The sequence below is a fragment of the Chanos chanos genome, chromosome 1 (genome assembly GCF_902362185.1).
Source record: "Chanos chanos chromosome 1, fChaCha1.1, whole genome shotgun sequence".
Taxonomy (NCBI): Eukaryota; Metazoa; Chordata; class Actinopteri; order Gonorynchiformes; family Chanidae; genus Chanos; species Chanos chanos.
In genome coordinates, this window is record NC_044495.1 from 7,250,165 (window position 1) to 7,262,468 (window position 12,304).

Sequence of the window (12,304 nt, forward strand, 5' to 3'; positions counted from 1 at the left end):
CTTTGAGGGATTGGACTTTAAAGGGATTATTCCCATGTAATCCCCTGGTCCCCATAGACCCAAAAGCCCGATCGCTGAGCGCGTGGAGCCGCTCAGGCCGAACAGCACCGCAGGAACACAGGAAGCAAAGGCGATCGGATATTCAGGGAGCAGAGACTGTGTCAAAGCCAGAAGATGCATTAACAGTCCGCTGGGTTGTTTTTTTGGTTTTTTCTTTCTTGTCATCCTCAATTAAACAACAGTAAATCCTTTATTTCAGGCGGTTAAATGAGGCCGTTTAAGGAGGTAGATAAGATCGCTTTCCTTATGTCTCGTTTTTTTTTCCCCCCCTCTTTATCCCATGCTTTTTAACACGTGTAAAGTCTTGTGTGGGGAATAGTAATAGTGGGAAGATGACACTGTTGAATGACGACTGTAAGCTAGGGGGGAAAGACCAGCCAATCAGGGGAAGCGTGCTTGCAAAAAAAAAAAAAAAATCCTAAATATAATAATCCAATAGGGGAAAAGATAATTGTGCAGCAGTTAACATGGCAGGGGATGTTAACGTTATTTCACAAAATCAGAAATGATTGTCATTGAAGGTTCTGTACTTCTCTGCTCAGTTGAAATCCTGAGGTAGTCTGCAGAATATCCACGTTTCTTGATCACAGCATCTAAACGTGTCTGGATCAGTTGTGTTTTTAATCATGTCGGTAAAAGCAGTGCGTCGAATAAAGACAAAAAAGAGTGGTGTGCTGTGAAATTTGCACATGGATGCATTTTCTCATGGTTGCATTTTCTCATGGATGCATTTTCTCATGGATGCATTTTCTCATGGATGCATTTTCTCATGGTCGCACGATGTACTTCATTTGAAAGAAACAAAAAAGTTGAGGGGGAAAAAGCTGCTATAGAGAAAAATTAAAAGGTAGAAAAAGATGTTTTGTTTCAAACGTATCTCTCCTCATCTGTCGCAGGAACTACTGACCATGAGTGTGGTCTTTTAGTAGTACTAATGACATCAGTAAGAATAAAGGCACTGTTACTGACAGACTCTCTCTCTCTCTCTCTCTCTCTCACACACACACACACACACTGTGTGTTTATGCAGGTGGAGTTGACCGGCAGCAGTGTGTTTGATTACGTGCACCCAGGCGATCACGTGGAGATGGCGGAGCAGCTGGGCATGAAGATGCCACCGGGCAGGGGCCTGCTCTCTCAGGGCACCGCTGAGGATGGTGCCAGCTCAGCTTCCTCCTCGTCACAGTCTGAAACTCCAGAGCCAGGTAGGCACCAGCCACTCTCTATGAGCCTGCATTACAGCAAACTGATCTTCAGAAGGACACCATTGGATGAAGCAACTGTCATTACCTTAGATCCCGCCCATCAAAGATTTAGGGTGTAATACTGGCAGTAAAACTGTTATTGTTTTGGTTGTACTAAATAGCTTTAATGATTATGAATTTCAAAATTGAATTTCAAAAGTCTGTGTACTGAAGGGATTTTTTTTTTGGGGGGGGGGGGGGGGGGGGTGGTTGAAAAGCTGTTGTCTTTGACTTTATGTGTACTCCCCTTTGACATACTCACTATACACATGCTCACCGAACAAAGGCTCCACCAACAGGAGAATTGTTAGATTGAGACTGATAAAAAAACAAAAAAACAATAGCTGATCATGCTTTTCATTTCTGTCACTTGTCTGTAGTGATGCAGTATGGTGTGTGTGTGTGTGTGCTTGTGTATGTGTGTGTATGTGTGTGTGTGTGTGTGTGTGCGTGTGCTTGTGTGTGTATGTGTGTCTGTGTGAATGCGTGCTATGATATGCCTGACGAACATCTCCAGCCCATGTTCCAAAATTCTCCAAGGCGAGAGGCTGCAGAGGTTGTGTGCTGTAATGCTGGCTTTACCAAGCCCCCGGAATTTAATTAGAGGAACTGTATAGAAAGAAATGAAAGGAGGTGACATTCCTCATTGGAATTCCTCGCAGGCCTCTTATAGACTTTGCCTTCCAAATGTTCCCATTTTCATTGTGTTGTACTGATGATAATTTAAGTATTAGGGGAAAATCCATTTATAAATTAAACAAAATGACTTGATATCCATCAGTCCCTTAGTTCATCAAGCTGTTCAAACAGGAGGAAGATTGGCTGCCCGGCCTTGGTCTTCCGAGAGCCGCAGTAATTAGATCTGCGAAGGATTTATTCTTTGCTGATTGGGGCTTTAAATTAATTGAAGTTCCACATTTGTGGTTTTGTCCTTTTCGTGCCTTTTTTCTTTTTTTTTTTCCCGCCAGTAGATATTTCACACTGGCAGAGAGGAGAGAGGGATGGGCCAATTCTTAGGAGTGATTCCCAATGTTAATTTCTTTGGAGGAAGAGAGAAGGGGAAAGAGAAAGAGAGAGAGAGGGGGGGGGGGACAGAGAGAAACAGAGAAGGACAGAGAGAGAGAAAGAGAGAGAGGGAGGAGAGAGAGAGACACAGAGAGAGAAGGGGAGAGAGAGAGAGGGAAAGACAGAGAGAACCAGAGAAGGAGAGAGAGAGACACACAGAGAGAGGGAGAGACAGAGAGAACCAGAGAAGGAGAGAAAGAGAGAGAGAGAGAGAGAGAGAGGGGGGGGGGGGGGGAGAGAGAGAGACACAGAGAGAGAAGGGGAGAGAGAGAGAGAGAGAGAGAGAGAGAGAAGGGGAGAGAGAGAGAGGGAAAGACAGAGAGAACCAGAGAAGGAGAGAGAGACACACACAGAGAGAGGGAGAGACAGAGAGAACCAGAGAAGGAGAGAAAGAGAGGGGGAAAGGAGTAATCTAATGAGTGGGAGTCCCTGACATTGAGATTTATTTGTGTACACACAGACTCATTATGAATGTGCTGTTGTATCAGACAAAAGGGCACCCAACTCTTTCCCACCTTCTATTTCTCCTGTTGTTTCTTTCTTTTTTCCTCTCTTTCTATCTCATTCTCCAGTCCCCTCCCTCTCTTTCTCTCTCTCTCTCTCTCTCTCTCTCTGTGAATGAAAGTCAGGATAAGCTGTATTTAAGGAAAAGCCAAGCAGTGCTTTCACCTCCTGTCACCTTCCACATGCAGCCTCCCATCCCCCCCCCCCCCCCCCCCCCCCCCCGGCTCCACTGCATTTTACTGGTGATGTCACTTTTTCATCTGCTCTACCTGCAGGTAAATTGTGTTATCACCAGTCTATTTTAAATATCTGCTGCAGCGAAGGCATTTTTTTTCCCCCTCTCTCTCTTTTCTCTCTGCCTCTTTTCCTTTCCCAAGGGCATGTCACACATCTGTAATAAAGCCACAAACGTGACAGATTTTATTTTTTTTATTTTTTTTCCTTCAAGATAGTAATCCTGGTGTTTGTCAACAAGGCGTCTTTGATGAAGATGAAAGTAAAGCATATTTGCATGCTTGTAGACACCATTAATGAAAGAGGCTGATTGGTTGAGTCTCATTTGCAATGAGATGAATTTTGGAGAGCGCACAGGAGCTTTCTGACGTTCTGTCCAAACTCATACCCCCCCCCCCCCCACACACACACACACACACAAGAAACAGTAAGGATTCCCGCTCCTAGTTTGTTTCAAAGTTAGGTTTTTATTTTTTTTGGGGGGGGGGGGGGGGGAGAGCCCAATTTCTCAGTCTTTCAGACTTGTGATATTGGACAGAAAGTTTCTAATCATTATACACTAAAAAAAAAAAAAGTGTATCATTTGTTCCTTCCCCCCACCCCACGACTGTGTGTTTTTTTTTTATTTTTTACCCTGTCGATATTTCAGAGCAGACTTGGTCAGAAAATCGCTCTAAAAGGCGCTGCTTGTTTACTGTGTGATTTCTGAGTGTGCAAATGACAGCTTCTTTTTCAATATTTTTTCTATCCATCAGGTTGGCTGATGGCTCACCAAGGAGCAATCTATTGATCAGGATTCATTTTTTTTCCTTTTTCCGTTAACTTACACAAGACTCGGAAGAGTACTGTGTGTCCGCAGTCGTAAAGTTTCTTTTTTTTTCTTTTTTCTTTTTCTAAGTTTGTGTGCTTATTTCTGAGAAGAAGAGTCAGCAGGGTGTTGAGTTGCTGCAGCTTTTCTGAAGGCAGAATAATGGATTTGGAACCATTTTTATTATTTTGAAATGTGTAGACTTTAAACATACGTTTTATAGTGGTTATATCACCTCAGATCATATGCACATATATTTAATTTATATGCTATATAACACGTTTAAAATATTTAATTTAATCTTTAATGTGATATTTCATCAGCAATGGTAGACAGGCCACTGGGGGAGTGATTGTGTATGATATTTCCCCATATAATCCATGCTTCACTATAAATATGGATAATTAATAAGGTACTTTTTGTTCAGGAACGAAACCAAACTAAAATGTTTGTAATGTGTGAAGACCAGCACAGATCTGTAGGCCAGTAGAATTAACTATGTTAATTCTGAAAAGAGAAACAACTCACGGTAAAGTAGCAGCTTTATCTGTTTCCCATCAGAAAGGAAATGTCCTTGTTGAAACCATTCACAGATCTCTCTGGACATAAAACCTAAGTGACAACTTATTTCAGATACACATCTGCCACATGCTTAGAAGCACTCAGGGAGCTTTTCTCCCTGTTATGCACATATTTATATTTCAATTCTATAACATAATATCATTTCTAGATTTGGAATAGTAAAAGTGTATGCTATTTGATCTACACAAATACACACAGTATGCTACAGTGGGGGGGGGGCAGATGAAAGTTTGAAGTGGAGGTGTGTGTGTGTGTGTGTGTGTGTGTGTACGTGTGAATGTGTATATATATATATGTGTGTGTGTGTGCGTGTAAGTGTGTGTGTATATATGTGTGTGTATGTATACGCGGGTGTGTGTGTGTGTGTGTGTGTGTGTGTGTGTGTGTGTATGTGTGTATGTGTATATATATGTGTGTGTGTGTGCGTGTAAGTGTGTGTGTATATTTGTGTGTGTGTATACGTGGGTGTGTATATTTGTGTGTGTGTATACGTGGGTGTGTGTGTGCGTGTGTGCGCGTGCATGTGTGTGTGTGTGTGTATATTTATATGTGTGTGTGTATACGTGGGTGTGTGTGTGTATGTGTGTGTGTGTGTGAGTGTGAGTGTGTGTGTGTGTGTATGTGTGTCTGTGTATATATATATATGTGTGTGTGTGTATACGTGGGTGTGTGTGTGTGTGTGTGTGTGTGTGTGTGCGTGTGTATGTGTGTCTGTGTATATATATATATATGTGTGTGTGTGTGTGTATACGTGAGTGTGTGTGTGTGTGTGTATGTGTGTCTGTGTATATATATATGTGTGTGTGTATACGTGTGTGTGTGTGTGTGTGTGTGTGTGAGTGTGTGTGTGTGTGTATGTGTGTCTGTGTATATATATGTGTGTGTGTATACGTGGGTGTGTGTGTGTGTGTGTGTGTGCGTGTGTGTGTGTGTGCATGCGGACAGCAGTATGGGCTAGCCTTTTGGCAGGGTGAACTGGGCTGTCCCACAGGGTTAGACCTTTGATTTGTGTGGACGCTCCTGTAGCCTTTAACAGGTGTCTGCTGCGTGTGACATTTGAAATGCAAATAAAGCTCTTTCCAGAAGCCCCCGAATCTACCCTTGTCAAGCCAGAGTAATACCCCCTCCCCCCGCATACGCGCACACACGCACACACACACACACACACACATTCACACACTCGCACTCACACACACACATATATATACATATGTGTATATATATACACACACACATCCACACACACACTTATATATACGTACACACACAGAGAAGCAGAGACACATACACACATATGTATACATGTACACATATGCACACACACACACACACACACACACACACAAGAATACAAACACATGCACTAGGGGGTTGGGTTCCGCAGAGAAATAGCCTGGAGTGGTGTGTTTGGGTTGAGGTTGAGTTTAGATGTCATCTCATGTCAACCACACTGTAGGTGCTTTAGATGGAAAGCAGTGGCCCACACAAGCTTTCTAACCCAGAGAGAAAGAAACCTCATCTACCTCACTGACCACCCACCACACCATCTCTGATCCCCTCTCCATCCCTACGGCCACTGCGCTGTTCTCTATGGAAACCTGAGCGGTGATTTTATTTTAAAGGCATTTTCGCTGTGTTATTGAAGTGCTCACAAACTCACACACACACACACACACACACACACACACACACATCATACTGCATCACTACAGACAAGTATGTGACAGACATGAAAAGAAATGAGAATTCCTCTAATCACAATTCACCAAAAGCAAAAGGACCATGAGAGCCCATAAGCAAAAGGAAGAAAAATAACACCAACAAGGTGTGAATAAAGTTCAAATTATCTCCTCAACTTATGGAATATAAATATATCTAGATTCGCTTTTTTTCTATCTGGTTCTGTTTTTGCTATTGCAGTACAACTTAAACCACCAGGTCAAGAGAAATTTCACAGATTTGTGCGCAGCATGGCATATAAGAGTCCTTTCGAGGTCATATTAGAATTCAAAATGAGTTTGCATTAGGCTACACATACAGTAATATATTTGTAATTACATATTAGTAAGCGATTAATTACACTTCTATTACATAGCCCTTACACTGCCATAACTCAGTAAGGTTCATGGTAGCTTTTACATTGTCTGCATGAGTAAAGCAAAAGAATGGTAATTAGCTTGTCTCTAAGTTTTCTGCTCTCCGGAGAGCACAGACCTGGCACGCTCGGAACAAGACTGGCTAGTCGTGAAAGGTTGGCGACCTCCGTTTGTCCTGCCTCACCCACGCGGGATTTCAGCCGGTCTCCCGTGCCGTGGGCCTCCCAGGTGGTTCCCATTCAAGAGGCTGTCCAGCAAGCGAGCGCGTGTTTGTGTGTACCCCACATACCGCTGACTGTCCTTGAGAAGTGCTTTTTCTGGAGGTCACAACAGGCCACGGCGACCCTCACAGCATACAAATAACAGGATTACCTGAGTCTGAACAGCGGACATTAGCTTAATAACGCTGGCAGCTATACTCGCTGCTCTCCCCAGCAAATACTGCCTATTTTATTTGGCTACTGTATTTATGGACTTTAGATTAATAGCTCCCTCTGTTCAAGATTCTCTGTCTTGGTTATGCTTATTATAATTTATATAGCTAATATACTGATCTGTATACGGGCACTACACACACACACAAACAGGCACACACACATACACGTACATGCATGAACATGTAGGCAATGAGGCACACACAGACAGACATACACGCATGCACATACGCGCATGCTCACACAAACCACACGCATACACATGCGTGTACGCATGCACATATACACAGACACGCGCGCGCACACACACACGCACGCACACACACACACACACACACACAGGGAGGGAGAGAGAGACATTTAAATTCCCTGTGTGTAACAGAAAAAGTCACAGTTTTCGGCAAATCAAAGGCTTCAAATTGGTCCGATTCAATTGCAGTATCAAAAGTGCTCTTTGAGTTTTAATTGAAATCTAAAAAAAAAAGAAAAAACAAAAAAAAGGAAAAAATCACTAGCGTCTAAAGCTCATATTCATCGATTTTGTACCTGAGCTGACCCGGCCCCTGGGGGTCATCATCGACCTCTTTTGACATTTCTCCAATCCATCGCACATTTCCACCAGAGCCTCTGTCTCTCAGGCTCTCTGAGGAGGGTCAGGCAGGCTACAGTTTTGCACTGTGGCTGTGTGTTTGTGGGTGTCAAGGTTGTTTACAGTCAAAAACACGATACTCTCAGAAAGCTCTTTGTAATGTGTCTCTTTCGTGTCATTTGGCAGAGCTGTGATCTGTTCTGGGTAACCAGGGCCTTCATCACCACTGCAATTTCTCTGATTAAAGTGCAGTGATCAACGTAGCCACTCCATCACCCAAAAATGCTCTCCGAGCCCGAGAAACCGTTTGGAAGAATCTGAACTCTCGCATACACAGCAGACTATCAGCTCTCAGTAGCCCTGTTTTCCTGTCAGTAGTGATTAATCCTGTTTTTGATCCGTTAATTCTTTACTTCTTTATCAGTCTGAATGGTGATGAATATGTGCAAACTTCTGTCAGACACAAACACACACACACACACACACACAAACATACATAATGTACAGAGAATAGAGGAAGAGGAAAGAAAGGGCAAGGATGAAAGAAAGAAAGAAAGAAAGAAAGAAAGAAAGAAAGAAAGAAAAGGAAAGAATCGAAAAGAAAATTTGTTCTCATTCCTCCTAGCCTGGGTCTTGTATTAGGGAATAGGAGAAGAAAGAAACAATGACCTCTACCTGTTCTGGTGAATTAATGTCAGACAGTGGAGAAGCTCTTCCTTGGAGTCTCTCCCAGAGAGCCTGGCCTTGTCCTCACCTTCCACAGCCTCCCCCTCCTCCTTCTCCCCCACCTCCTCCCCACCTCCTCCCCACCTCCCCTCCCTCCCCTAAAGCTGCAGCTCTGCCCGGTCCATCTTCATCCACTCTCACTCCTACTGTTTATGTAGTCTCCTCAGTCCTCCTGCCCCAGACCCTCTCCACAACTCCTCAGAGAGCCTCCCAGCCTGGATGGAGCTCTGGAGTTCACACCTCATTTTACAAACTGCTTGGCTATTGTTTGAACATTTGAATACGGCATAAATAAAAGGCGTTTTTTTGTTTGTTTGTTTGTTTGTTTGTTTTTTACCTGTTACATTGAAATGAACGTGTTACTTTTTTTTTTTTTAATGGTCTGGGTGTGAGATTTTGGTATGGTAATGGTTGGGTTTTAGATTAGTATCTATGTCTCTGTAAGAGATGACTTAGGGAACTGTGATGTAAAGTGTTAGACTTCAGACTTCAGCACAGTTCTGGAGAATTAAATGTATTCAGAGACGTGAATTGTTTTACATTTTTTTCAGTGTAACTCCAGTCATCAGCTTTTTGGTGTTGGCCTAACCAAAAAAAAAACAAAAAACAAAGAAACAAAAAAACTACATTTGTGAACTGATGGAGCAAAAACACTTTGTATTTATTTCTAGCTTTCAACTGTGACAAAGAGCCCCCCCCCCTCACCCTCCCCTCCCCACCAAGTTTGTTTGTATACAACATCAACTGGTTATATTTATTCTTGCTCACGTCTTGCGTTGATTAAGAATGCAAATCCAAGCAGTTTTGTCCATCTGCCTATCTAAAGACAGAGGGGTGTATTCAATTAAATAAACATCAGTCTGTGCTGTGATGTTGCTTCGTTTTATCTATAGATACAGCTTGTTCAGAGCAGCCAAGCCGTCTCAGTCGTAGCAGACGCATATGCTAATGGAAATGCCCAAATGCCTCATTCTTTCCTGAGGAAATGTATATGTTTGTTCTCCAATATAATTTATTATATGGAACATGACTGTGACAAAGATTTCGGGATTTAAGGCTTAATTTTGCCAGCCTCAATTTTCTGTCACAGACGGCAGACGTGGATTTGTGTTATTTTATTTTATTTTATTTTATTTATTTATTTATTTTTTTTCTTGTGGTGGGAGAGATGTGAAAGACAGTTTGCCGGCGCGATAAGCCCGGTCCGGGGCTCTTTATTGCTCAGGAGAATCTTCTGAAGATGAAACAGAAACAAGTTTATCCCCCTTACACAAACCTCAGACAATAATACCCACAAACTAAAGACAACGATGGGACACATCTCTTATTAAATTTATATATACTTATGCACTCTGTGTCTACATATGTATATATGTATATGTTTATGTATGCATGTGTGAATTAGTGTGTACGTGTGTGTTAGAGAGATAGGGAGAGAGCAAGAGAGAGAGAGAGAGAGAGTGACAGAGACAAATAGATAGATATACCTTGTTGTTACTAGAGTAATGCAGTATCAATAATGGCTTTATACTTGTTCTAAGATGGTAAATAAGAAACTGTAAACATTTGTTTATTTATATTTTCAGCTGTATCAACTTTGGTCCGGATGGATCGGAGACCATTGATGTTTCACAGTTTTATGGGATTGATTTAAAAAAAAAAAAGACTAATCGGAGTTTTGTCTCTGCGATATATAGACACAGGTGCAGTGCGGGTCTTTCATGAGAAATTGCTGTTTGCTGTACAAGCTAAGCCATGCGTGATCTACTGTCTTCTGCATACATATTTGTGTAATTTATCTCAGATCAGCTTTTCTCCTCTCTTAGTTCAGTTTCCACAATGATTATGCTAAAGTTAAAGTCATAATACTTGTTAATTTTCTGCTTGTGGAGAGGGTGGAGGGAGAGAGTGTGTGTGTGTGTGTGTGTGTGTGTGTGTGTGTGTGTGTGTGGTGGTTGGGGGGGGGGGAGGAGGTCATAAGGTACTTAGTAATTATGAGAATATCTGTAGATTCATCAACAGGGACATTTTGTCAAAACAGGATGCTGGGTGTGTTGATGAAGTAGCCAGCATAAATAAAACACCACCCTTCTACATAAGACAAATGTTTTTAATCATCTGATGTGTTCATTTATATCAGCTCCAAGGTTTAGCCTTAATTTAAGCTCCTTTAGAAAGTATAGCTTGATTTGGAAATGCCCATCAATCATAGCCGGCTTCCATTGAGAGCTTAGCTTCTGATAAACGGATAGTTTATTTGTCCTTACAAGGTGCATATAGTTTTAATGTGTACACATTAAAGTTCTGTAATTAAGGAGAGTGAATGGTTTTCTGGTAAAAAAAAAAAAAAAAAAGTAATAATGGACTCTCTAGTAATCAGCCTTTTTACGGGGTGAATATTAGCGTTTGATTTTTTTTTTTTTTTAAATATATTTTTAAACCTTGTAATTCTTCCTCTGTCGACTCAGAATATGAGTCTAGAATAGTCTTCTCTTCAGTCCAAAGCGAATATCTTCACTAATGCCTCCAGTTGGAGAGACCATTCATTTAGCCTTGCCCTTTTTTTTTTCCTTTTCTTTTCTTTTTTTTTTCCCCTTCGCGAGTGTGTGTGTGTGGGTATTGGAAACATTTGACAGCTATTGACTCTGCGCGAAGACAATGGGGTCACCAGCAGGCATGGTAATGTGGAGCTGACTCTGCCTCATCTCTCACATTAGTGAAAGGCATTATCAAGCTTTTCAAACGTCTCCGCAACCCCCCCCCCCCCCCCCCCCCGATCTCTCCCTAGGCGCCCCCCAGCGCCCCAGTATCAAACTATACGGCGCTATACACAAAACAATCCTGAAAGTAGAACAAAGAAACTAATGACAGCTTAGTCGGCCTAAAAGATTGAAAAATCTGTCACGAGAAAAGTACAAGATCACTGGAGGAGGAAGGCATCAGAGCTTGGAAAGACAAAGGCAGGATCAAGCGGTCTCCAGACTATTAGAAGCCTGTTTTATTTAAGCTTATTTGGCTGATAAGGTTGTCAGAAAAAGGCTTTCTATCACCCTAGTTCAGCAGGCGTGGGCCATTACTATGCCGTTCCCATGCAGTCGGAGAGGCGCAGTCGCTTTGTGGGAAAGTCTTTTGATAAAGCCACACTGTGTTCTCACACAGGAAAAAGCCTCTTTTTCAGGCCTGCACTTAGAGGATGTTAAGCAGTTAAGAAGAAGTCAGACTCCAAAAGCCAGACTTTTTATATATTTGAGCCGGAAGGTTTTTCCTTTTTTTTTTTTTTTCTTTTTCTTTTTTTTTTTTCTGTTATTGTCTATAATGCGTAATCAACCGTTTTTTGTTTTTTTATATAAAATAGTCTTTTTGTTTGTTTGTTTGTTTGTTCCATTTTTCTTTTATTCCCACAGTAGATTGATTTGGTGCTCGTTGCCTTAATTCTCCATGCACTGACTGGAATATGAAAGAATGTACGGTATACAGGAGAAATCTTATCATTACTAGAAAGGCATGAAACGCGTCATATCTGAAGCCGTTTATAGCATTTGATTTAGCCACCACAAACAAGCCACCACAGTCAGTGAGAATCTGGCCAATTTAGACAAATGACAGATTGTGTTAATGTTTTAACTGTGTTAATATAATAGTTGATAATGTTCCTGCTCAGGCGATGGTTTCCTACGGTGAGTAAATCTCTATCAGTCTCTATAGTGACATGAGTGTGTCTGGACAGTGAAAATCAAGAGATAAGGGTCGTAAATATTAAAAATAAATGACGATCAAGGTCTGACATAAGCTTTTAAAAAGACGCGACGATTACTAATTTGTTCATCTGACACCTTGTTCAGAAATGTTTAAATTGAATAGGAACACAATAGTACAGCCCCCCCCCCCTCTAAGAAAAAGTACCAAAAGTAATTACTGCAAGTACATAGTTTTTGTTTGTTTGGGTTGTTTTTTTGTTTTTT

The 12,304-nt window shown here is 41.7% G+C and overlaps 1 protein-coding gene across 1 annotated transcript in view; it reads left to right on the forward strand.

Moving 5' to 3' along the window:
* npas3 (neuronal PAS domain protein 3) overlaps positions 1–12,304 on the forward strand; it is a 219,253-nt gene that overhangs the window by 180,921 nt on the left and 26,028 nt on the right. The window contains exon 6 of the mRNA XM_030781851.1: positions 1,091–1,265. Coding sequence (XP_030637711.1) covers positions 1,091–1,265 — 175 coding nt within the window. The remainder of the gene's footprint in view (positions 1–1,090; positions 1,266–12,304) is intronic.